This window comes from Stegostoma tigrinum, chromosome 3 (assembly GCF_030684315.1).
Source record: "Stegostoma tigrinum isolate sSteTig4 chromosome 3, sSteTig4.hap1, whole genome shotgun sequence".
NCBI lineage: Eukaryota > Metazoa > Chordata > Chondrichthyes > Orectolobiformes > Stegostomatidae > Stegostoma > Stegostoma tigrinum.
Window position 1 is genome coordinate 101609867 of NC_081356.1, and position 27302 is coordinate 101637168.

At 39.3% G+C, this 27302-nt stretch overlaps 1 protein-coding gene across 2 annotated transcripts in view; it reads left to right on the plus strand.

The window, feature by feature from the left end:
- Nucleotides 1-27302, plus strand: part of mccc2 (methylcrotonyl-CoA carboxylase subunit 2) — a 101289-nt gene that overhangs the window by 10745 nt on the left and 63242 nt on the right. Inside the window, exons 2-9 of one of the 2 annotated variants that reach the window (XM_048528008.2) lie at nucleotides 62-128; nucleotides 4264-4348; nucleotides 8614-8715; nucleotides 17440-17567; nucleotides 20143-20255; nucleotides 21100-21213; nucleotides 23127-23191; nucleotides 25966-26065. In XM_048528008.2, coding sequence (XP_048383965.1) covers nucleotides 62-128; nucleotides 4264-4348; nucleotides 8614-8715; nucleotides 17440-17567; nucleotides 20143-20255; nucleotides 21100-21213; nucleotides 23127-23191; nucleotides 25966-26065 — 774 coding nt within the window. The remainder of the gene's footprint in view (nucleotides 1-61; nucleotides 129-4263; nucleotides 4349-8613; nucleotides 8716-17439; nucleotides 17568-20142; nucleotides 20256-21099; nucleotides 21214-23126; nucleotides 23192-25965; nucleotides 26066-27302) is intronic. The other variant, XM_048528009.2, reaches the window with a different exon arrangement.

Below are 27302 nucleotides of genomic sequence, written 5' to 3' on the forward strand. Positions count from 1 at the left end.
GAGAGAAAATATAAATCCAAATTAACAGCACAGTCTCACCAAATCTTTATTTGTCTTCAAGGAAAACTATGAACGAATGAAGGCATTAGTTTCAGAACTGAATGAGCGAGCAGAGAAGATCAGATTAGGTAAGCGTGTAAGATAAATAATAATGTTAAACTAAGTTATTTTGGCTGGTTGCTTTTCTGTTCCCCATCATCGTCATTTTTTACGACAGCTAGTCAGTCCACAAAGTGTGGCTTCTTTTTGAACAAGCAAATGTTTTTTTATGGCTCAGATTTTAGGAAGCTTTCTTTGAGCAAGAAGCTTGTGGGTTCACATTGCACTCTACCTTTTGCATTTCAGTGCAGTCTTGTGGATATACTGAATCGTCAGAGGTTGTTTCATGCTACTGAACAAACATGACATTAAATTTTACTCAGTAAATCCTGCTTCTCTCCCTGAAAACATGATCAAAAATAATAAACTCTGTACCCCATTGACTATTTTTGGTGTGAACATTCTTTGAATGACCTGCCAGTTGTTTGTGAGACTGATTCACATTTTTGTTCCTAAGGATCGTTCCTGGGCTTTTATTGATCTTTTCTGAGATGTGTGAAATGAATAGTGCATGTAGAAAACGTTATTCTTGGGGCTGTGGCCTCATCCAGTTCATGTGGATTGGCAATATAAAGACTATCATTAACTTGAATTACTGAGCAGGTCAATAATACTTGAGATTTGAAAGGCTGAATCTCTATCACAATTTGGTGTTGATCAGAAATTTTTGTCTGAAGCAACCTAGAGGGGTGCTTTTCACATACTCAGAATTGGTTGCCTAGACGCTTTACTGATAGTTTTTGAGTTATGAGTAAATGGGTCCATCTGTCCCTATTAATGTATATTCAGAAAGGGGCAGTCCTTTTTTTTAGCCTAGTGAGCTTATTATCTTCAAGGAACGCCCTGAACAAATGAAGACACTAGCTACAGAACGGGATGAGCGTGTAGAGAAAATCAGATTAGGTAAGCATGTAAGAAAAATAATAATGTTGAACAAAGATTTGGTGAGACTGTGCCTTGATAAAGTTTGGGCATAACTGTCACCTTCAGGTATTTATTTGAAGTCAGATGCTGATCATACTGAGGGACATGGTTCATAAGCTTTCTTTGTACAAGGAACATATTCCGGATTATTTGGTAATGTTGGGATTGGAATTATAAGGGTTTGCTGTGGAATATAATCTGATCGTGATGATTTTTGTTTGCTGCCTTGGGCTACAGAATCATAGAATCCTCACAGGACAGAAAGAGGCTATTTGGCCCATCGAGTCTGCCCTGAGCCTTGAAAGAGCATCCATCCAATCTCTGTAACGCTGCATTAACTATGGCTAATTCACCTAGCCTGCACATTCCTAGACATTATGGTGCAATTTAGCACCTAATCTGCACATCGTTGGACTGTCGGAAGAAGCTGGAACGCCTGACAGAAACTCATCCAGACAGGGGATGAATGTGCAACTGCACACAATCGCCAAAGGCTGGAATCAAGCTGGGTCCTTGTGTTGTAAGGCAGCAATGCTAGCCACTGTGCTGTCCCTCTACTCTATGAATGTCTGAGCTATCTTTGCTTGTCCCCAGCGCAGAGAGAAGACAGTATTAGGAATATCCTTGTCTTGTGTCTGTCAAATGGCATTACAATCTGAGACCATTAGTGCAGCTGGTCAAACTGTAGTTCAAGTATAGGGATTGAAATTCACTCTTGACCATATTGCTCAATCAGTCCAATACAAAAATAAGGCGTCCTCTCTTCACAGTCTGAAATTGTATCTCGGACTAAAGTGAGGATTTGAGAATAGAAATTATTGCAGGATAAACTTGCTGTATTTGGTTTGGTACCCCACCTGATTGATTTATTTGGCTGTGGCCCAGCTTGGTGGCCAGGATCTTGACTAATATTTTGTAATTAGTTTAAGCAGGAACAATAAGATGAACACAGGATGGGGTATTGAGTCTCCACAATATGCTGTAAGAGTTCGGAAGGCTGTCCGTCCAGGAAGCAGAGATTTTCTATAACTCTGATTTCTACCTGTACCTGTTCAGAATCTTCGCACTGTTGCATGATTGTATTGCTAGGTTTGGGGGCACCGGTAATCATGCTTGATGAAAGGTGGAATGTTGTCTGAGAAGGGACTTTGGATCTGAAATGTACAGGGAGCCATTGAAGTCTGTAAAAACCCTTGTTGATTGTACTTGGGTGTGAGGTTAGAATCATAGAATTCCTACGGTGTGGAAAGAGGCATCAGGTCTGTACCCACCCACCAAAAAACATGCCATCCAGACCCACCCCCCACTCTGTCTCCATAACCCTGCATTTAGCATGGCAAATCCACTTAACCTGTACATCTTTGAACTCTGGGAGGAAATTGCAGGATCTGGTGAATACCCATGCAGACATAGGGAGAATATGCAGACTTCTACACAGACAGTCACCCAAGGCTGGAATTGAAGAGTCCTTTGGGCTGTGAGGGCAGTGCTAACCACTGAGCCACCATACTGCCACGGTCAGCTAACTGTTTGTTTTGCGTTGAGGTTTGTTGTCACAAGCTGGCTATTCGTGCCTCTTATGTTTTTTCGCATCATTATAATATTTTACAGCAGAAGTGTTTTGCTGTCATCTGGTCTTAATTAGGACTTTATCATTATTCTCCAATTTTTTTAAAAGTAATTCCATCACTTTGTGTTTAGAATCGTTTTAGTGCTGAATATTTCTTGGTGGAGAAGAGCAAAGTGATTTTTTTTCATTCATGAGATGAGGTGTTGCTGGCTGGGCCATCATTTATTGCCCACCCCAGAGGGTAGTTAAGAGTCAACCACATTGCTGTGGATCTCGTGTTACAAGCAGGCCAGATTAGGTACGTATGGCGGTTTCCTGCCCTAAAGGACATGAGTGAACCGGATGGGTTTTTCTGACAATTGGCAATGGATTTCTGGTCATCATCAGACCTCTAATTCCAGATGTTTATTGAATTCAAATTCCACCATCTGCCATAGCAGGATTGGAACCTGTGTCCTCAGAATATTACCTGGGCCTCTAGATTAACAGTCCAGCAGAATGAGCACTAGGCCGTCACCTCCCCTAAATGGACCAAAATATTTATGTGAAAATAATGATAAAACTAATGGTATCTGCCATTATTATTGTGAAAATGGGACTGCAATTTCATCTGAGGTTAGATGTGCACAGCTGTGGAGGCTGAATCATTAAATGTAGTCAAGGCTGAATAAGGCAGGTTTTTTTGATTGACAATGAATCAAGGCTTTTTTTTTCAAGGGGGAGTTTGGTGCAGGAAAGTAAGTAACATAAACGCCACAATCAGGTCAGCTATGATCTTACTGAATGGCAGTCCAGACTTATGGACCAAAAGACCTATTCTTGCTCCTCTTTCTTGTCATCCATGTTAAACGTAAAATTCCAAGATATGATGTTCAAGCTATGTTCCTTTGCCACAAACAGCATGAAAGTGTTCTGTCATTGTCTGGCTTCCTGTTCAAATCCATTGAACAGTGTGAAGTTTCTAATATTATAAATACCAACCAAACTTGCCACAGGATGTTTGGCTTGCTTATTTAAGTCAGTGTACTTCTTATCAGTGTGAAAAGCCTTAATTACCTCTCTGGCACTGATTAACATTTACAAATATGGGAGTATCATTCCTTTAGTTTTTAGGTTTTATTGGATCAAGCCTTTTTTTTAAGTTTCTTATTGTCTTTTTTCTCTTATTCCAAATATTGCTTTCCTTATTGTGCTTTCTGCTTCTGATATAGAATTAATTATTCTAACATGCTGTACAATTTCAGACTACTTGCTGCTCATGAACAATTTGTACGAGCGATGCATAGTTGCTTGTCTTGTTCACGTGGGTCCCAGCTGAACTGTTGACACTTATAGCAGTTTACCATGCAAAATCTCATGAAAATGAACTGAATGAAGACAAGTTTAATGTTCCACAACTACGGTTAAGTTTGCCCATTATACTAACAATGAACATATTTGATGGTATCTAGAGCAAATTCGAAACTTTTGTTTTCATCCGTCGTGTTCTGTACTTTGTCTGAAGGGTATCTGTGGTTAATATCAAAATAACATGAGTTGCAAATTCATAACTTAATCAGCGTTGTCTAAGGAATAGTTTATAAGCTTGTCACCTATCAAAGATCTGTTGGAAATTTAACTAGTGATGCATTCGTGCAAGAATTTATAACTTACCTTTTTTTAAAATTTAGGGGGAGGTGAAAAAGCTCGACAGCGTCACACATCAAGAGGGAAGTTGCTCCCCAGAGAACGTATTGACCGACTGCTTGATCCGGGGTGAGCCATCTTGTGCGGTTGATGAATTATATAAAATGTAAAAGTGTGTGGTTGTAGCACCCTTGTTTTTCTTTGGATCTCTCAGCAGTCTAAGAGTTAATGGAATTGACAGTATTAACTCTTCACAATTGAAGAATGGTATGGTGAACTTAGTGAGAAAAAAGCCTGTAGAACTAAGCCCTTTTATGCATTTTGCAAAAAAGCTCAAAATATCTTTATTCATTCACAGATTCTAATAAAAAGCAATAATTTTACTTTTCCTTTTATTAGTTTTAAACAAGTTAAATACAAGCAGATTTTGTGAAGTATATTTAAGGCTTAGGTAGAAATTTTTAATCAGTTAAGGAATCAAAGATTATCGGCAAAGTAGTTTTGAGGAATGAAATCAATGAATGCTGGAGCAGACTTAGGCTTAATGGCCTACTTCTGTTCATACATCTGATGGTCTTCTCCCGAGTTTCCAGTGACTGAATTGATGTAGTGTCCTAGAATAAGCTTAAACAGGCTGTAAAGTGCTTTGAGATATTCCAGGGCCATGTAAGGCACTGTATAAGTATGTCTTTTTGTGTTTTAATACCATTCTAAATATTTATGGATTCATAACCAGAATATATCTCTGATGTAGCAAAGGTTCTCTCTCTTCTTACGTATTTCTGTGGACTGTGTTTTCCTGTGTGTATATATAAGGTATGTTCACAGTTGTTGTCGTTAACTTCATTTTGTCTTGTTAATTTTTTTTTAAACTGTTGCTGCTGTAAGAATTCTAGATACATTGAATGGTAGTATGCTACCAAAACCCAGGTTGCTATAAGGATACACTTCAACTTAAAACCACAACTCAAATGTCCCCAGGCCGAGTGCAATTGTTTGTGGGGTGAGCAGTTGTAATCCTAAAGTATGCATATTTTAAATTCTTTCCACAAGTTTGTTGTAACTTCACTGTACTAATTTCATAGTTTATTTACCTCAACAAGAGTACCCAATGCATACAGAAATTTTACTGTGAGTCTGTGATATGTATGGAAATGAGTTAAACTCTAAGAGATTTACAGGGGTCAGCAGCAGAATGTTGTGGCAGGTTAGCCATGGTACAGGGCAAACTGCCCAGAAGCGATGAATTCAAGTCTCACTGTAGCAAATTGTCGAACTAAATGCAACTAATATACTAGTTAGAGACAATCATTTGGAAAAAAAAAAGGCAATTAAAGTTTCTTGATTGTCATTAAAGGTGCAACTGGTTCCCTATTACCCTTAAAGGAAGGGAGCCTAACCCCACGTGATTCAGGTCTTACAAAATGAGTTGTATTTTCCGAATTCATGGAGGAGTTGTGTAACAGGGACAAGCAAATTATGAGAGATGACAGGCTAATTTGCCAATGTCTTCCTGCCTTCTGTAGCTTTTCCCAGGGATGGTGGTATCAAGTATCGGAAACCTGTCTCTGCCCTGGATTTCTGATTATTGTCCGAATAATTTTTGCCAACTTTCACACCATGTGGCAATTTTTTTCTGCCATGATGTGGATCCTACCCCTGATGTGTTGAGTGCAGGAGGTTGGATAGTGGGAATTCGAGGATGTGTTTTGGTTGAAGGAGATCAAAATGCTTCTGGCAGAAACTGGCCAAAGTTGTTGTCTTCCCATATCATACTATTACCATAGTAATTCTGGGCAATGGCTATCTCTGATTGTTGTGTGCCTGAAATGTCAGCTACTTCCCTGATACTAACAGGCCGGGTGCGGACTGGGGGCTAGGTGCCAGTGCGGTCAGTGTTGGAAGACCACTTCCTGAATTTTTACTTATGCAATGCTAGATGTTTTATTTCTCGGTTTTTTTTAAAGATATTATAACTAAAGAAGCTGTACCTAGATACTTTATTACCTAAGATGGTGGTGTAAGTGGCGATTTATAAACTTTTCACTGTAATTGTTTGAGTACATGTGATAAGTTGTTATTGTAGAAAAGCAAAATACTACTGATGCTGGAAATCTGAAGTAAAATGACAAATTGGAAAATCTCAGCAGGTCTGATAGCATCTTTAGAGACAGAAAAAGAGAACATTTTGATTCAAATTTGACTCTTCCTTGAATCTGCTGATGCTAAAGGTGGCTTTAGTGTATTCCTGATATTTCCCTTCAGCATGGCTCCTCTGGTCATAAAGTGGAGGCTACCAACCTCCCTTGCCATGGGTAGTGCAATCAGCAGCTACTGTCTTCAGAATCTGCTTGTTATCCCTGATTGGGTGATGAATATGGAGGTGACGTACTCGCGGTTTTCTGATCAGAGATGTTGCTACCTACCTCCTGGAGCAGATGGGACTTGAACCTTGGTTGAAACCTTTGAATTAAACCCTTATCATCAAATGGTGGATTTAGAAGGTGTGCTGCGATCTCAAACTGGGCATACAATCCAAAAATGATTCTGATAACGTGTTCCAAATGCTGGTAATGAAATTCAGCCCTATCTCATAGATTAGCTACTGAACATTAGTACTGCTTAATGAGCCACACAATTCTCTAGATGACCTCTAGAAGCTACAGTGTTAATCCTGATGGGTATAACATTTGAAACGTTAACTTTGTTTCTGTCTCTACATATGCTGCCAGATCTCCTGAGTTTCTTTGGCAGTTTCTATTTTTATTATTGAAGACTTCTATAAAAGGTCTCCTGGCTTGGAAATGCCTCACCAAAACACTTTAGTTACATTAACTGTTTCCCTCGAGCTGACCTGATTCCCCTGTTAGCGAAACTGTTTATTTCCGAATTGAACCATGGATTCTTTAGACTAAAGCCTTGAACCTTCTGTTCCAAAGTTTGAACTGGTCTAATTGTTGGAATGTGTTTACCCTACCTGCTGTAAATCAACAGTATAAACATAGTTATTTGCACTGTGCATTTCTTTGAAACACCTGAGTGCAGTCACTTGCTTTCCTGAAATTGGTGCACTGACATCGTTATTCCGAATGCCCTTCTGATTATTTTTTAAAAAATACCTTAATGGAACTGACCCACATTTGCCTGCCTGTCTGTTGAACTCCAAATTTCTATCATATTTCTATATGTATATGGATGCCTTATGTCACAATACAACTGTTGCTAGAGAAAGTTTCAATTTCCAATGCTGATGGCCTTGAAAACCCAATTGTTTGTTCCTGTCTTTAACATATTTGATAACTGCATGATTGAATTGAGTTTGAAATTGTGGAATGTTTTTTAATCTTGAGGAAATCTGTATTTGATTCATTCAGTTTCTAATTTATTATCCTGTGTTGGAACTCATAAAAAGGAAAAGACAGTTGTTATAGTTAGTGGTGGTGTCATGCAAGCAGCAGGTTGAAAGCAACTTTTAATGGCATGAAACTTGTGCACTCTCTGTGCTGTTGAGAAACCTTCATGATGACAGGCGTTTAGTTATTCTTTTAATGTTGTTCCTAATTAACTGAATTTCTAAGGGCCTTTTACGGTTTAATGGTATTGTCCTTGACTCGAAGGTCCAAATACAAGTACGACCTTCCCTGGAGGTGTTTCTTAATGCGCCTGAACAATTGTATAGTTTTTTAAAAACTGTTTTTCTAAACTTGCTTGATGGCATTCTGTCATGTTTTACATGTCCTTAATTCGAGCCAGAGAATGGAGTACAGAACCACCTCAGACACTCACCTGTCCAATAGCTGAGGGATTCAGTAAATGATGATAAAACTGAAATAAGGACATTTTTCTCTAAATTGTCTTTGCTTTAACGTCACCCAGTTCTCCAAATTATTCTGAAGAAAAGTCATACTGGACCTGAAACATTTACTCTGATTTTCTGTCCACAGATGTTGCCAGGCCTGCTGAGTTTCTCCAGCATTTTTTTCCCAACTTCTAGCCTCTTCCTGATCTGATGCTGACATTTTGATGTAAGCTTACAGCAGGCATTTTAAAAAAGTAGAAAAGCATGCATTATGTTAGTCCTAGCATTTCTGTCGGATAAGGATGCACACTTACACAAAGCTATAGGGTTCCGTAACAGTGAGTGTGCTCAGCAAATGGCTGTGATTGGTTGATGAGCAACTACTGTTAGGAAATGAGGAATGTTGGTAAGGATGTTCACCCTGGCATTTGACAAATTCCGTCTTTGTAGACAAACTTCGCAGCCAACTGGTGCATAGTAAAATCTTACAAATGAAAGATAATTCAACTATTGACCAGGCAATGTATTATAAATAGTAATGTTAAGCATGTTAGAATCTTTTTTAAACTTAGAAAAGATAAATTTTATTTAACAGATCTCCGTTCCTGGAATTTTCGCAATTTGCTGGTTATCAACTGTACGGCGAGGAGGTGGTACCAGCAGGAGGCATCATCACAGGTGTCGGAAGAGTATCTGGGTAAGTATATATTTGAATTGCCCTTTACCCTTCTTGCTACTATAAAGAGATGTTACGGAAAGATGTTCAGGACATGTTACATAAGAAATATTGTGCGTGGGAGCTGCATGAGGTGGCTATGGGATTGACTTATAGTCTATTCTTCGGCCACTCTTGTAGGCAACAAGTTTTAAGGAATTATTACTGCTGCATAAAAAAGTTCTTCCTCCTCACATGCCTGTTGCTCAAAGCCTTAAGACTGTGGCATGCAGTCCTGTAACTATTTACTAATGGGCACATCTTCCCTTTGCCTTACCTGCACCTGCCATAATTTTGTACACCTTTATAAAATTTCCCTTCAGCTTCATTTATGTCCAAGGAAAATAATCCCATCCTCTCTAACTTACTCGTAGCTACCCTTTAACCCACTCCTTGATTGTAGTCCATGGCCCAATTCGAGGCCCTTCTTATCTCCTCAATCCTGCAGGCAGGCCCCCTTCCACCATTTTCCAAGTTTGGAAGGCTGTCACTTTTTTCTTGCCTGCTGGGAACAAGATCATTGGATTGTTGATAGGCTGAGGCTGTCAAGTGCTCATTAATGGATTACTGAATAGTTGGGATCAAAAGGGTGATATGTGTTCAGATGTGAGGTAGGGTTAGAATACTGAATGTGTACTTTGTTTTGGTGTTCAGTAAGGCAGAGGTAGCCAACAAAGTATCAGTGGAAGTAGAGATAGTGGAAGGTAATGGGTGAGAAGTGATGCAGTGAAATGGCTGGCTAATCTTAAGAGTGAAAATGCTGCATGATCCAAATGTTTGGCATCTCAGGATGCACAGCAAAGTCGAAGCCAAAATAGTGGAATGACTTGCTAAAATTTTCCCATGACATGAGGGAGATACCAGAGAATTAGGAGTGGTAAATTTGACATACTTCTAGAAAAAAGTGTGAAGAACAGCCTTCAGGACAGTTTAGTCAGTTCAACATCAGTGTGGGAAGAACTTTAAAAACAAAAATCAGTGGAAAACGTTGGAGAAGTTTGAGTTAACTCAGGAAAGGTAGCATGGATTTAGCAGTGAAGGTACAGTGGCATGGTGATAAAGCCAATGGATTCTAATCCAGAGGGCCATGCTAATGCACTTGGATCATGGGTTCAAATCCATTATGTCAGTCGGCAGAATGTAAGTTCAATTTTTAAATCTAGAATATAGTTCCTGTAGTGGTAATTGTGCAAACTCATTTAATTCACTAATGTCGCTTAGGAAAGGAAACCAGCCATCCTAGCCAAAGATAATTTCAGACTGAAAGTACAGTTGTTGATAGTTAACCACCCTCTTACTTGGCTTTGCAAGCCACTCAGTTTGAGTGATTAGGAATTTATCTTGGGTAACAAATGCTGGTTTTGTCCATGACACCAGTATCCCACAATAGAATAATAAAATTGCGGAGGATAGATTATAATTGACATAATCGTACTGACAAATCTAACTGAATTCCCACTGAAGTAACAGAAAGCTGACAAAAAGAGCCAGCCTGCCTGCTTTAGTATTTTCCTATTGGTAGAAGATTTAACTGCCATCTCTTCTCATGTTCATATTTTCCACTTCATTTTTCTTCTCAACTTGGTCTAATTGGCCTTGTTTGAAGAATTCATCCGAGGTGCAAGAACCTTTTTCCTTTTTCATTGCATACTCTGTCTCCCTTGTCATCTTCAGAGCTCTGGATTTGGTGAGTAATCACTTTTTTTAAACATTAGATCACAGGAATTGGATGTCACTGGCTAAGACATTGCATTTATTGCGGTCTTCTATGTAATGGCATAGTGATAAGGTCTAGTTCAAAATCGAATAAATCTGATACATAGATCCTACTTTGACTGCATCTTTACATGTCAGGCATCAATTCATTTGTGTATAATTAAGGTAAAACTTCCCCTTTCTGTGCTTGCAGATGCAGCCAACTGAGACATTAAATTGAAAATTCAGAGTTCATTTTATTTGTCTGCAGTTTAGGGAAACATGGTTACCATTTCATTTTTCTGTTACATACTAATTTCAGGAGTCATTTGTATTAGTTATAATTTGAGAAATGTTCAACCTTGTTACTGCCTTGGTTCAAGTATAGACACGAGAACTGAATGCAACAGGTGTCGGAGAGTGACTGCACTTGACATGGAGGCATTTGACTAAATGTGGCATCACGGACCCCTCCTGATTCCCCAAATCCTGCCTAGCATTTACAAGTCATAAGCCAGGAATGTGATAAAATATTCCTCACTTGCCTAAATGAGTGATTCCTACAGCACCGATAAAGGTTCACACCATCAAGGACAAAGCAGCTGACTTGTTTGGCTCAACATCCACCTCTGACACTTGGTTGCAGCAGTGTGTACCCGTATGCAGGACAAACTGCAGAAATTCACCAAGGCTCCTTTGGCAGTGCACCCTCTTCAAACCTACAACCGCAACTGTTAGAAGGACAAGGGCAGTAGACACATGGAAACGCTACCGACTGCACATTCCATTCCAAGCCACTTGCGATCCTGACATGCAAATATACCACTGTTTCTTCAGTGCTGGTTAGTCAAAATCCTGGAACTCCCTCCCTAACAGCATTGTGGATGTATTTACAGCATGTGGACTGCAGTAGTTCAAGAAGGTAGATTCAAGGGTAACTAGGCATGGGCAGTAAATGCTAGCCAGTCAGCAGTCCTACATCCCCATCAATGAAGGGCTCAGTTTGTCAGACTCTACACAAATGCAAAACCTTACCAAATCAGCCCTCCAGTGATTTGTCACAATCGTGTTATCACACGAGTAAGACTGAAACAGAACTGTAGCAGTGCCCAGCCGGTCTGGCACTAATGATATCTGAAGATAGAGAAATAATGTTAATGTGTCAGGACAATGACTTTTCGTCAGAAGATGTGCTTCATCTAAGCAAGTAAATGAGGATAGTTACTGCTAGAATCCAAAGCTCTCACTACAGCTTTAGAACTTTATCGATTTGCTGCTTTTTTTAATATTAGGAGTGCAGTAGTTTCTTGACTAGGTGACACCTTGATATTTAGGTTCCACCAGAGGGTGCTATTGCATTACTCAACCGAATTGTTCGTTATTAACTGATTTCTTGGCTGTGATCATTTCAAGAAAGAGTTGGTAATTTGATGACAATTTTGCTAATGATTCATGCATAATGTTTTATTATAATAACTTTATTACAGGAACTGATTTGGCCTTCCATTTATGTTCAATACAAGCACATAGGCTAACTGATTCCCAGACTCCAATACCTTACAGAAGCTACTGTAAGCAGAAGATCTAGAATGACCAGCGTGCTTTCACCAGGCCTTCTGTGTGTCTATGTTGCTGTTGACTGTTTGGAACATTACCATAATAGGGAACTAGTTCTGCTATCATACAATAGGATTGTGCAAATGTCATAAGTAGTCACATAATAAATCCCATGCAGATTTAATTGATCTGCATGTTTAAATTTATGTTGATTAACAATCTTTATACATGATCCATCCATCCAAATTAACTGACCCCTTGGTCCTCCATTTCATTTGTTCTTCCACTAAAGAATTTAAGAGAGTGCCAGCTCAGGCTTTTGGGTCATCTTGACATTCGTATATGTGTGAATAAAGTGAATGGAAATTCAGCATATGTAACCAACCACATTGCAAGGTCAGAATATGACCAAAAACTGGCCAACCAATTCCAACACCTCACATGCAGTCAATCCTGAATGCGCGAATGTATTTTTATTTATTTTTTTAACAAAGGATTATTAGCTGTGGTTCTATATTGTTTGAGAACTAAATATTTGGAGATCAGGATGCTTTGTAGGGTCTCTGTAGTATGATAGTCAGAATAATATTCAGTGTCGACAACAGAAATTGCTGAGAAACCTCAGCAGGTCGAGCACATGTGCAGAGAGAAAGCCAGAGTTGACATTTCGAATCCGGTGACCCCTCGTCCGAACCGATTGTAGCTAGGAAAAGTTTGGTATGTTCTGCTGAAGATGGGGTGGGGGTAGTAGTAAGCGATCAGTGGAGATGTAGCCCAGAGAGATAGAGAAAACCAGCAGTTAGACTGACAAAAGAATGAATAAAGGTCAGCCTGGGAGAATCAGTAGCTGCTAGTTAGGACCATTAGTAGTTGATGCTTGTGGAAGCAGCCTGTATAATGACAAGGCCTGGTGTGTGGGGGTTGGAGTAAGGACATGGGGAAAACGGTATTCGGGCCCCACAATTATTGAACTCCGTATTGAGTCCCTAAGGTTGCAGAGTCACCAAGTGGAAAATGAGATTCTGTTCTTCACAGGTTTGAGGGACATGGACAGAGTATCCCAGGAGCAGCTGTTTCCCTTAGTTGAAGGGTCAATCTCACTGGGACGTAGGTTCAAGGTGAGGGGCAAGAGGTTTAGGAGGATGTAAGGAAAAACATTTTTATCCAGAGGGTGGTGATGGTCTCGAATGTGTTGCTTGGAAGGGTGTTAGATGCAAAGTGCCTCACATCCTTTGAAAGATACCTGGATGAGCACTTGGCACATCTTAACATTCAGTACTGTGGGCTAAGTGTTAGTAATTGGGATTAGGTTGAAGGTTAGGTGTTTCTCACATGTCTGCTGGCTCGATGGGCCAAAGGGCCTTCTCTGCTCTGTATGATTCTATGATTGTTTCAGCTTGCACTGAGCTTTGCTGGAACATTGCACCACATCCAAGACACAGATTTAGGGCAGGGACCATGGTGGTGTGTTGAAGTGGCAAGCAACAGAAAGCTCCGGGTCATTTTTTGTGGACAGAACATGGGTGTTCTGGGAAGAGGTCATCCAGTCTGCATTTTGTGTCCTCAGTGTAGAGGAGATTGCATTGTGAGCAGTGAATGCAGGAAACAACATTTAGTGAAGTGCAGATAAATCGCTGCTTCACCTGGAGGGTGTGTCTGGGCCTTTGGTAGTGAGGAGGGAGTTAATAAACGGGCAGGTGTTATGCCTTCTGTGATTGCATGGAAAGGTGCCTTGGGATGTTGGGGGTGAAGGAGGAGTAGTGAAGGGTATTCCAGAGGGAATGGTCCCTGAAAAATGCTGAGGAGAGGGAAGAGGAATGTTATTGATGGCATCCTGCTGGAGGTAGTGGAAGTGGTAGCAAATGATCCTTTGGAAGTGGATGCTGGTGGGGTGGGAAGTGTGGTTTAGGGTGCTACCTATTTGTGTAGTAGGACACAATTATACCAAATGGAAGATGTGTTCTTCTGATACCTTCTGAATTTTTGGATTATCTTTAGAGTTTTAAGCAGAGTTCATATTTGCCAATCATAGCAGATATTTAACCCATTTTTGATGTGGAAAAGATGATCTATTCTTATAAGGGGGAAGTACATCTTGTAGTGAGTGGTGACAGTAACACTTGACTCTTTGTCCATGGCGATCTTGCTTTTCAGTTGGTAAACCCAGCAGAGAGAGGTCTTAATTTTCAAAGAGGACAGTGTCATTTTATCCTCTGTGTTGCTTTCAGAGTGCCTGAAAGCTGGAATATAACCAGAATGGTTGGAGTGCCATGAGCCATCATTTCCTAAAAGGAGTGGAATCTTTTTATTATCCATTTGCGGGATGCATGTATTGCTAGCTAACCAGTATTTATTGTTCATTCCTAGTTACCCTTGAGAAGGTGATTCCTAGATACCCTTGAGGAGGAGTTGCCTTCTTAAAACCACTGCAGTCCACCTGATGTGGTTGACCCGTGATGCTGTTAAGGAAGGAATTCCAGGATGTTGACTCACCAACCATGTCAGAATGCTGATATATTTCCAAGTCAGGATGTGAAGTGGCGTGGAGGGGGTCTTGAAGGTGGTGGTGTTCTCATGTATTCCTAGTCTTTCTAGATGGAAGTTGTCATGGGTTTGGAAGGTGCAGTCTGAGGTTCTTTGGTGAATTTCTACAGTGCGTCTTGTAGACTGTACACACTGTTGCAACTGAATATCGTTGCTGGAGAAAGTGGATGCTTGTGGATGTGGTGCCAGTTAACCAGGCTGCTTTGTCCTGGAGGGTGTCAAGATTTTTGAGTATTGTTGGAGTTGCACCCAGCCAGGCAAGTAGAGTATTCCATCACATTCCTGACTTATGCCTTGGAGATGATCGACAGACTTTGGAGAGTTAGGAGGTGAGTTGCTCATCACAGTATTTCTAGCTTCTTACCTGCTTTTGTAGCCCCTGTGTTTATGTGGTGAGTCTAGTTGAGTTTTTGGTCAGTGGTAACCCCCAGGATGTTGATAGTGGGGGATTCAGTGATGGTAACATTGTTGAATGTCAAAGGGTGTTGGTTAGATTCTCTGTTATTCCTGACGGCCATAGCCTGACGTTTGTGTGGGCCAAATGCTACTTGCCGCTTGTCAGCCCAAGCCTGGATATTGTCCAGATCTAGTTGCATTTGAACATGAACTGCTTCAGTATCTGAGAAGCCACAAATGGTTCTGAATGTTGTGCACTCATTGGCAAACATAGTCACTTCTGATCTTTATGATGGAGGGATGATTGATGAAGCTGAGTCCATCCAATGGAGAGTTTTCCCTGTTACCCATTGAGTTCAGTTTTGCGAGGACTCCTTGAAGCCACATTCGGTAGAAAGTGGCATTAATATCAAGGGCTGTCACTCTCCCCTCACCTCTGGAATTCAGCTGTTTTGCCCATGTTTGAACTAAGGCCGTCATATGGTCAGAGCTGAATGGCCCACGTGGAACCGAAACTGGGCACCGTTGAGCAGGTGCTACTTGTCATTGTCAGCAAACTTGTAGATGGCACTTGTTCGGAATCTGGCAAAACAGCCTTAAGAGGAAAGGGACTACAGTACGGGGCGGAGGATACATCCTTGGGAGGGGCCCAGTATTGAATGCTATTGTGTGGATTTTTAAATTATGCCCGAAAGGAAATGCAAAGCGTGTTGCAAGTTTAAACTTCATAACACGTTCTCCAGTTAGTGGATGTGCACAAATCTTCAAATCTTTTTTAAAACTTGTTCATGGAATGAAAGTGGTTAGGCTACCACACATTGCCCATCCTTATTGCCCTTGAGAATGTGGTGGGAAGCTGCCTTCTTGACGTGTTGCAGTTATTTGGATGTAGGCAAACGCACAGTGCTGTTAGGGAGTTCCACAACCCAGCAGCAGTGAAGAAGCATAGATGTAGTTCAAAATCATCATCATTGCAAATTGAAGGGTAGCCCGCATTTGGTGGGGTTCCAGTGTATCTGCTGTCCTTATTTTTGAAGCTGGTAAAGATCATGAGCTTGGAGGGTGCTGTCTATGAAGTACAACATTTGAACATTCAGAACTAAAAATCCACTTGTTACAATGAGAATTCTTATCCAAAAGATAGTGCTGTGCTACAGGATTTAAAAGCTGATGACTTTTAAATGTTTAAAATTGAAGTGCATCTCTGCTGTTCAGTTTTTTTTCAAACCGCTTGCTCAACATCTCTGACAGCTTTGAATGCTGGTTATGACTAGAACTTAAACTATATCATTCTAGTTTTAGTACTCATTGTTAAATGTTGCATTTTATCATGTGTACAGAATAGTATTGTTCCTTTTTGCTCAGGTCTGAAAGGAGATTTTCCTTTGTAATTTAAATTCTTGATTTCTTTCTAATAAAGAGCGAAACCTGGAATGATAACATGTCTAGGAGATAGCAAGAACTGCAGATACTGGAAGTCAGACTCAATACAGTGTAGAGCTGGAGGAACATAGCAGGTCGGGCAGCATCAAAGGAGCAGGAAAGTTGACGTTTATGTCAGTTCCAGACTCGAACATTGTCTTTCCTGCTCCTCTGATGCTGTTAATATGCCTGTTCTTCTTGTAGGTACAAACTGACCTTTTTGAGTAGTTCCAGCATTTTTTTTTTCTGTGGTTTAAATTTTGCAACACTTGATGAATTTTGCTTTTCATCTGTGTGCTTGGTTGGGTTTACCTCCACCTGGTCTATCTCTGACTCTCTCATTCCTTTCTTTGGCTTCTCTGTCTCCAGTTCTGGAGTTTGCTGTGTACTAACATTCATTGCAAATCCACAGCTCTAAAGATATCTTGACTACATTTCCACATACCCTGCTTCCTGTAAAGGCTTGATTTGATTCTTGCAGTTTTTCCAACTCCTCACATCTACTGTGATGCCACTTTCCACAATAGCACTTCTGACATGTCTTTCTTTATCCTTTGATACCTTTTCTACAATTCTGCCCTTACCTCCTTCCCAGAACCACACTAGGATTTTCCTTGTCCTCAGTTTCCGCTCCATTAGCCTCTACTTTTATCCTCACCATTTTCATACCTGTAGCATTACACTTATATTTCTTTCAATTTAGTCTGCAATGTACACTACTTGCAATGTGGTCTCCGCTACATTGGCAGATCTGATGCATACTGGGTGACCACTTTGCTGAACACCTCGGTCTGCAAGCATAACCCTGTCCTTACAGTTGCTTGCCATTTCATGACACCATCCTGCTGTCATGCCCATGTTGCTCACCTAGGCCTGTTGCACTGTTTTCGGTGAAGTCCAGTGCAAAGGAGAGGAATATCACTTCATTTTTCATTAAGGCATTTTAGAGGCCCTCTTAATGCAACATTCAACAAATTTGGAATGAGTTCTATCCTTCTCCCTGAGTTTTGTCTCCTGTTTCCTGATTTGCCTTTGTTTAACCTATGTTCTTTATCCACAGTTAATTCTGAACTTTGTATATGTTGCTTTCAGGGTTGAATGTTTGATTGTTGCCAATGATGCGACAGTTAAAGGGGGATCATACTACCCAATCACAGTGAAGAAGCATGTAAGAGCACAGGAGATTGCAATACAAAATCACCTGCCTTGTGTTTATTTAGGTGAAACTTTAATTTTCTGCTATATTTATAGATTCTTTAAACTACGTTTTACAAAGTTGATTTATGTTTTGAGCGCTTTTGCATTTTAGTATAAGGTAATAATAGTTCTATTAGTTTTGAAAGTTTGTTGTTTTTCCTAGGCTACAGCCCAGTTTATGGAACCTGAAACAAAACCAAAATTGCTGGAGGAACTCAGCTAGTCTGGCAACATCTGTGGAGAGAGAGTTAACAATTCAAGGTTCACTGGATTTGAAACATTAACTCGTGTTTTCTGTCCAGATGCTGCCAGAACTGCTGAGTTTATCCAGCAATTTATGATTTTTGTTTGAACCAACATTTATTCCTGTACCTGCATTGCCCTTGAGCAAGTGGTGTTGACCTCCCATCTGAACCATGGCAGTCCATTTGGTTTCAGTGAAAGGGAGGGTGTTCTGAGATTTTGACCCAGAGACATTGAAGGAAGAGTGATATATTTCAAAGTCAAGATTGTTAGTGGCTTGTAGGGGAACTTGCAGATGGTGATGTTCCCATGCCTCTATTGCCTCGTCTTTCTAGATGGTAGAAGTCATGTGTTTGGAAGGTGTTGTGTAATGAGCTTTGGTGAATCTCTGCAGTTCATCTTTTAGGGACTGAACATATGTTTGCTATGGGTTGTTGATGAGACAAAGATATTTCAGGTGGTAAATTGTGACAAAGGCATAGAGGTTACATGGGATTTAGGTCAGGCAAAGATTTGGCAGATTAATTACTGTGTGGAGAAATGAGAGTTGTCCACTTCACCAAGCAGGATTGAGAAGTAGAATATTATTTAAATTGTGTGGGGGATCTGGATGTTGCGCATGAATTTAAGTTATTATACAGGTGAAGTAAACTAGAAGGAAGGCAAATGTTGATGTTTATTGCAAGACAAATGGAGTATAAAAATAGGGAATTCTTCTACACCTAGCACAGGACATTAGTAAGAACACACCTAGAGTACTGTACAGTTGTGATCAGGGATTCTTTTTTATATGGGATGTGTGTGACACTGGCTAGCCAACCTTTATTGCCTCTTGATCTGAGTGGTTTGCGAAGGCTATTTCACAGTGCAGTTAAGAGTCAACCATATTACTGTGGATCTGGAATCACATTTAGGCTGGACAAAGTACAGATGACAAATTTCCCTCTGTAAAGTATATTAGTGAACGAGATGCATTTTTACGACAACTGACGGTAGTTACATGGTTGTCATTATGCTAATTTCTTTTAGAATTCCAGATATTTTAAAATTGAATTCAGATTTCACCATCTGCCATTGTGGGATTCAAACCCATTAGATCAGAACTTGAACTTGGATCTGTGGATTACTAGTACAGTGGCATTGCCAGAAATACTTGCAAGCAGTTCAGAGAGGGTTTACACAGTTGACTTCTGGAATGAAGGGATTATCTTTTGAGTTACGATTGAACAGATTGGGTCTAGACACTTTCCAGTGCAGTGATTCCAACGGGCTTGACAACAATAAATGCTGCTGGCATGTTTCCTCTTGCGCTGGAATCGTGAAATAGGTGACCCAGTTTATATATAAGATGTTTTCCATTTAAGGCAGAAATGATGGAATTTTTTTTTAATCCCACAGAGGGTCACTTGTCTGTGGAAGTCTTTCCCAGAGAGCAATGAAGTCTGGATTATTGAATATTTTGAAGGCTATCTTTATATAGATTCTTGATTGATAAGAGAGTCAAAGGGTGTAGGGGACAGCAAGGAAAACAAGATTGAAACCATAATTAAAACAGCCATAAAATTATCAAACAACTGAGCAGATATGATAGGCTGGGGGGCCTACTCATGCTCTTAATCCTTGTATTTGATACAACTGTTTTCATCAAAGCTCGGTCAGAGCAGGATGTATCCAGAAGGACAGTGAAAATGTTTTTGGCATGCTGCCACCACATCCCTCAGGAAATTCTGAATCTTTGTCTACTCATGGGAGACCCTGACATGCGATTGACTAATGGAGAAGGTTCATTAGAGAATACACCAAAACTTCAAGAGTCTCAATCAGGAACAAACAGGCAATGGGGAGAGAGAGTGCACAAACCTTCAAGCGTTTTATCTGCCTAACCCTTCTTGCACCACCTGCCCCACACATGGCAGACATTGAAGATTTTGCATTGTATTTCAGCAAAATCTCAGAGCATGGTTGAAACAAATCATCCTTGATCCTGAGGGACTGCCTAGGAAGTAAGAGGATAAACTATTTGTAGAAATTTGCTTTACATGGATTGCTTGCTGCATTTCCTACTTTACAAAAGTGACTATACTTTGAAATAAAAACCGAAAATGCTAGAAATAATCAGCAGGTTAAGCAACATTTGAGGAGAGAGTAACCGAGTTGATGTCTTAGGTGGATGGTCTTTTGTCAGTTCTCTCCAAAGTGGTGCCTATACCTACGAAACATTTTGGGGAAATTTTGATTTAATTTCAAAATTTCACCAGTGTTTTGCTTTTGTACACGAAGCACTTGGGATATTCTGGGATCGTGAAATGTGATATACAAATGCCCATCTTTTTTTTCCTCATGGCTTCATTTCAGTGGATTCTGGTGGTGCAAACTTACCTCGCCAAGCAGATGTTTTTCCAGATCGAGATCATTTTGGGCGTATTTTTTATAATCAGGCCAACATGTCTGCAATGGGAATTGCACAGGTGAGTGAATAATTTAAAATATATATGCTGTTGTTGAAATAACTCTATAGAAGCCGGTATCCAGTCACCAAATCTTCCTTTATTTATGAGTGGAGAGTCTTTGACATTGATTCAACTCCCTCAGAGACAGCTGTCAGAGTGATAGAAGCCTTGATACTCCTTATCTGTCAACCAGGATTCCCTGATTGGGGCTGTTAATCTGGTCCAATCAGGGAACTCCTATTCTAAGGTCCACCTGGTTGGCCTCGTTTCATTCACATCAGTTGTTATTGTATCTTAGTTAGAAACTTAAATTGAAACAACCTGTAGCATTTTAAAGTAAGAGTTTGGACATTCACCTGAGTGTACCAACTGAATGCTTATTTAAAATGAAGAATTCACCTGAGATCACATTTATTTTCTGTGCTGTTTGTTTATCACAATTACAGCATGAAAAATAACAACTATTTTAAAGTATAGCTAACTTCTTATAACTCTTTAAAATTTGGAATCTATTTATTGAGAATCTTCTTCAGTGTAAGACTGGAGTGTGAAAGTTGTGGAGAAAAGTTGTGTTTGTTTCCCTATCAGAAAGTTGTGAACCTGATTTGCAGCATTATCTGTCACTTAAAGTTGCATTCTTGCATTGAGCATGTTGGAGTTAGTGTTTTGGATGAGGAAACACAAATAGAAGATTGTAATGAAAAGTGATGTTATAAAACTCAGGGAAGGGACCCAAGACAGAATGCAAAAATGGTAGTAATTGTTGTGTGAATGAGAATTGTTGTATTCATATTTGTTTTTGTGTACCAAACTGTTGTCCAGTATAAAACATTAATTCTGTGATTGCCTCCTTTGGTTCCAGATAGCTGTGGTCATGGGTTCATGTACAGCAGGAGGAGCATATGTTCCTGCCATGGCTGATGAAAGTATCATTGTAAAGAATCAAGGGACAATTTTCTTAGGAGGCCCACCACTGGTACGTTTAAAAAATTAGCATATGACTATATGTCTGGGGAGTAATATGAAGGTACACTTCCAAGTTCATTGCAAATTCCATGGCCTGATCTGGGATAAATTTTGAGTTTATAATGGCTCTTCCTGTGAATGCCACCAATGAAAAAACAAAAGTCGAGCTATTATTTTTGCCAGCAATGAAAATTTACTGTTTTTTTAATCTTCATGTCACACTTAACATATGCTCTGAAAAATCAATAAATACCAATTACAAATTTGTTATGATAAGTAATTTCATTTTGGTCATAATTTCTGATTGTGAATGCAATTAACACATTCTTTTTCAAAATTCTGTAATCACTGAGGCGCAATTTTGGTCTTGTCTCTGGTTTATGAATTCATCTTTAATGTCTGTCTTCATAAAGTGGTTAGGAAGGCAATTTTTTAGGCATCATTGGAACAACAATTCGTGATCCACCTCCTCAGACCTGTTACATCAATCAATAAAATTATGGTCAACCAATTTCTTAATCCCATCCACTCAATAGTTCCATAACAAAAATCTATCAATCTCAGTTTCAGCCTAACTTCACCTATTCTCTAGGGGATAGAATTCCAGATGTACAATATCTTTTATCCTCACTTTTATGTGAAGAATTATTTACTGGCAGCACATTTTCAACAGCATGGCTGTTCTCTTAGTTTGGACTCCTTCACCAGAGGAAATAGTTGCTGTCCTAACAACTCACTTAATCGCCTTAGATCACCCCATTATCTCAGGTTATTTTTATTCAACCTGGTCAAACGCATTATGACATATCTGGGGCAGGCGGGACTTACATTGGATCTTCTAGCCCAGAGGTTTGGACATTATCACTGTGCCACATGAACCTCTTGCCTATGTCTTATACTCAAAAACATGGTCATATATCTTTATAGTGATGTGTGCTAAAACATAGGATAAATTTAGCTGTGCTAATTTGTAACAACTGAATAATGCAATAACTTTTCCATAATTAATTTGTGGAGTTGAAGTTCAGCTATGATAAGTTATATTTTGCATTTGTAAAAGACGGTTGGATGCTTGGTTGGTTTTATCACTAATTGTCGTGGTATTCCTTCATAGGAACTTGCCATGTTGTAAAGTTATAAAATTTCGAGACAGAAATTGATGAGAAACTAATCGGTAAACATGAAGTCCTGATGTGAAGATTGTAAATCAATATAAATATCTGAGAAATAAAATCATGTTATTTAGATTATCTCGATTGTGTTTCGCTGTCGTTGGTATTTACTATGGGCTAATTGAATCACTCACTGATTGTCCTTTTTATTTGCTATTCGCCCTCAGTGGGAAGGAGATAGGAAATAATAAATTTGAGTAAATTGCCTGCGTTATAAGGCTAATTTCTCTGTTCTTTGTTAGTTTTGAGTGGATATTCATTTGATTATGTTGCTGTGTTTATTTAGTTTCTCAATGACTTTGTGAAGCTTACCAACTCTCTAAGGAAATTTGTTGCTGCAGCTATCCAGATCTGAAAAATTAAGGCATTGTTGTCTGTTCACAGATGCTGTGTATTTTTGGCGTTCTGTTTTAATTTTTACAGTATTTTAATTATTGTGGAGGTTTCTCTCTCATGTTCAAAATTATAACTTAGTAATGTGCTTGTTTTTTCCTAGTACTCTAGATTATTAATCTAAAGATTATAATGTAAAGCAACACAGCCAAACTTCTAATAGTATAGGCAGGAATAAAGATAGATTCATAGAGTAAAATAGAGAAATACAGTATTATAAATGGCAAGCAGATCGATCAGTTTTTTTTGTGAAAGGAAATAATTTTTCGATGGAACCTTATTTAAAAACTTGTTTTCTGCTGTCTTTCATGCTGGAAGCGGAAATATTTGAAACTATTGTTCTTTTCTCTTTGTATAGGTGAAAGCTGCAACTGGTGAAGAAGTTTCAGCTGAAGACCTTGGAGGTGCTGATCTCCACTGCAGGTAAACTATTTCATGTAGTATCTTTTGGTCATCCTAATGTTTGTGTAATCAGTACAAACAAATCTGCTTGTTGTTCTAATGGCATAAAATTGTACCTTCTAAGTACTGACAATAAAAATAAATTTTTTTTGGACCAAGGTTTGTATTGGGTATTGGGATCCATGCTTTTTCTGATGTATATTAATGATCTAGATCTTGGTGTGCGGCGACATTTTCAAAGTTTGCATAAAATCCAAAACTTGGAAGAATCATAAATTCCGAGGAGGGCAGTGTGCAGCTCAAAAAGGAAATTCTCAAATTGATGAAATGGATGGATAGTTGGCAGATGAAGCTCAATGTAGCGAAGAGTGGGGTGATCCATTTTGATTAGAAGAACATTGAAAGACAACATAAAGTTGGGGGGTAAGTTTCTAAATGGGATGCAGGACCAAAGGGACCCAAATGTATATATGCTTCATAATTGAAGCTACTAGGGCGGGTGGAGGCGGTTAATAAAGTATACAGTGTTTTTGCTTTAATAGGTACATAGAATACAGTATTGATGTGATTTTGAACTTGTATGAGTTACTTTAAGACTTCTACTGGAGTGTTGTGTACATTTGTGGGTGCCACATTATAGGAAAGATATGGATGCATTGGAGAGAATATAGGAATGCTTTACAAGAATGGTTCCAGGAATGAGAAACTTCAGATACTAGGATACAGGGACTGTTCTTCTTGAAGAAAAGATGGCTGAGCGGAGAAAAAGGGCCCAGCAATGATGATGAAAGTGAAGATGGTGATACATTGGGTTTTAATTTTCCAAAACTGATTACATTTGGGGATGTCTCCTTTGATTGGAAAATAGCTAAAGTAACTTGTCTATTCAAATAAGGAGGGAGGCAGAAAACCCAAAACTGCAGGCCGGTAGTTTAACATCTGCCACAGAGAAAATGTTAGTAACTGTTATCCAAGTGCCCTGTTATAACTTTAATAAGTTCAAAATAATCAGGCAGAGCAAAGACGGCTTTGTAAAAAGGAAATTGTCTTTGAAAAAGTAATTTGTGCTGTAGATGAAGGAGACTATAGTTAAGAAGAATCAGAAGATGTATTGTAGAACTAGGGATCATAAGAATTAAAATCGAGGGGCTGCCCATTTAAGCAAGAGATGAGGAAATACTTTTTCTCTGAGCGTGGAGAGCCTTTGGAATACCTTTCCTCAAAAGGCAGTGGATGCAGAGGCAGAGGTTGATTAGCAAGGGCCTGAAGGATTATTAGAGTTGATGTTGGGTTGAGATTAAAATAAGATCAGCAAAGATCTGATTAAATGGGAGATGGAATATAATATGGAAGAAGTGGTATTATCTGCATTGGCAGGAGAAACACTTAGACCACATTTGTGTACAGTTTTGGTCTCCATATCACAGGAAAGATATTATTCCCGGGGCGAGATTCACTAGACTTCATCCTGTGATGGCAAAACTGACCTACAGAGATGATTTGGACACGTTGGGCCTGTATTCTCTAGAGTTATGAAGATGAGAGCTGAAATTTATAGAATGCTTGAGGACAGAAAGGGTAGTTGGAGGTAAGGTATTTGCCCTAGTTGGGGAGTCTAGAACCAAGAGCGCAATTTAAAAATAGAGGAGCAGGCACTTAGGCTTGAGATGAGAGTTTTATTTTCGTTCAGAGGGTTGTGAACTTTTTGGAATTTTGTCTTTGAGTTTAATGTAGAGACTGATTGACCTCTGACCTCTGATTACCAATGGCATACAGGGTTATGTGGACAGAATGGGCAAAAGGCATTTAATTATTCAGTCATGATTGTCTTGAGTAGTGGAGTTGGTTGGATGGGCCAAATGGTCTACTTATGTCCTTGTGTTTCCTGGTGGGAGTGTGAATTAAAAATACAAACAGATTAGCTAAGATCTTATCGAATGGCAGAACAGAATCATGGGCCCAAATGGTCTACTTTTGCTCTGGTTTTGTATGTTCATACACATGATTTTGTGTTGGAAATCTTACCTGTTCTCACCTACTTGTGACTCCAGACCAATGGCAATGTGTTTAATTCTTTTAACTGACTTCTGTAACAGCTTAATAAATCACTCAGCTCAAGCGCAGCTGGGGATGGGCAATCAATGCTGGCCTTGCCAGCGACCTGCACATCCAAGAATAAGTCTGTATTTATGCAGCCCTTCTAACAGTACAGTATTCCCTCGGTGAAATGTCAATCTGGGTTTGGGCTTCGTATCTCTGGAGTTGAACTTTAATCAACAGCATTCTCAATCAGTGACTCATGTCAGTGTGCTACTAACTGATCCACGGCTGATGGGAAGCAGCCTTCGCACACCTAGAATGTAAGGTAATGAGCCACACAGCTGAAATGTTAAATTATTTTAATCGAGTTTTCAGCAAGTTTTGAGGTGGGGACTTGATATTAGATTTCCAAATTTGCAAATGATACAAAGCTAGTTTGTTGAAAAAGCACTAGCTTGTGATATTGTAGTCAAATAAACTAAACCAAATTGATTTTTCACATTGTCAAGTTCTGATTAAGCACAAAAGTGACAGTGAAGGCAAAATACTGTGGATGCTATGAATCTGAAATAAATGCAGACTCTTCAAGTGTTATACTGAACTCAATGTTAACTGTTTCTCTCTCCACAGATGCTGCTAACCCTGCTGAGTTTCTCCAGCATTCTGTGTGCTTATTGTAAATACATTTGATTAAATATTGCAATCTTGTTTATCTTGGAGTGAATTTTAACAATATTTTGCTGTAAATTGTGCAGGAAGTCTGGTGTGACTGATCATTACGCCTTGGATGATGCTCATGCACTTCATTTGGCACGAAAAGCTGTTCGAAATCTCAACTATCAGAAGAACTTAGATGTAGGTACATAACGACTAAAGAAATAAACCTAAATTTGTAGCTTAGCCTCATGCTGGTATATGCTGCATTTTATATACAGAATTTAGACTTGGGGAAGTTTTTATTCTGTGTACAAATCTTTGGACAAAACAGCTGACCACTAGTTTGACTCCATTTTCTTCACTTAGATCTGGTAGAAAGATCACTGAATTTTAATCATTCTTTGTAAAATGCCCTAAAATTCACTGTGTCAAAATCTCATAATATGATGCATATTTAAATGTCCATGTGATTTGCTCAAAAGTATTACATTTATCCCTTCAGCCTTTAGATGATAGATTTAAAACTGAATCTTTAACTTTAACTTTATTTGAAAGGTAAAATTCTTCATTGGATACCATGGTATTTAATGCCAGATGCTGTGATGTTTAGGAAGAAATAGTCTATTTTACGTAGAAGGAGTAGCTTGGAAAATATATCATGTACTATCAGAATTTAATGTAGACCTAAATCTAGATCGCAATGACAATGCAGTTTAATGAATAAACTCTGGTGATCAACAAATAAATGAATAAAACCAGGTAGCTCATGAGATGACAGTATAGCTAGCAAGGATTGCATTCACTGCTGTCCTTGTTAGCCCTTCAGAAGATTTGGGGATGGGCAATAAATGCTAGCCAGCCAATAAAGCTGAGCTTATTTTTTGAATCTCTTCAGTTATCTGATGTAGGCGCACACACACGTTGCTGTTAGGATTGAAGTTGCAGGATTTGTACCTAGTGACAGCAAAAGAATGGCATATGTTACTAAGACAAAATGCTATGTGGATTGGAAGCGTGCTTGCAGTTGGGTATTCCTATGTGTCCCCTGTCCTTCTATGTAAAGATTGCAGGATTCCTGTTGAAGGAGGCTTGACATTTACTACAGTAAGAACAATGATGGGTAGATGGGATAGAGCATGGAATGTGAGTTGTGCTGTCAGGTAGGTTGGAATGTGGGAGAGAATTGTGTCTTCATGGAGGAGGTGAATGTGAACTGGGCCATTGGATGAAGGAGTGTTAGAGCAGACTGGATTTTGGGCTTTAGGGTGAGATGGAATGGGATTTGGTGCCTCAGCAGGGTTGAGTGGAATAAGAAGGTGGCTTGGCAAGGGAGTCAAATCTTTGGGATGTTAGGATGGAATGAGAGTTAAGGCAGAATGGAATTTGGGGCAATGGGAGGGTAGGGTGGAATGGTGGTGGGATGGAATGCGACTTG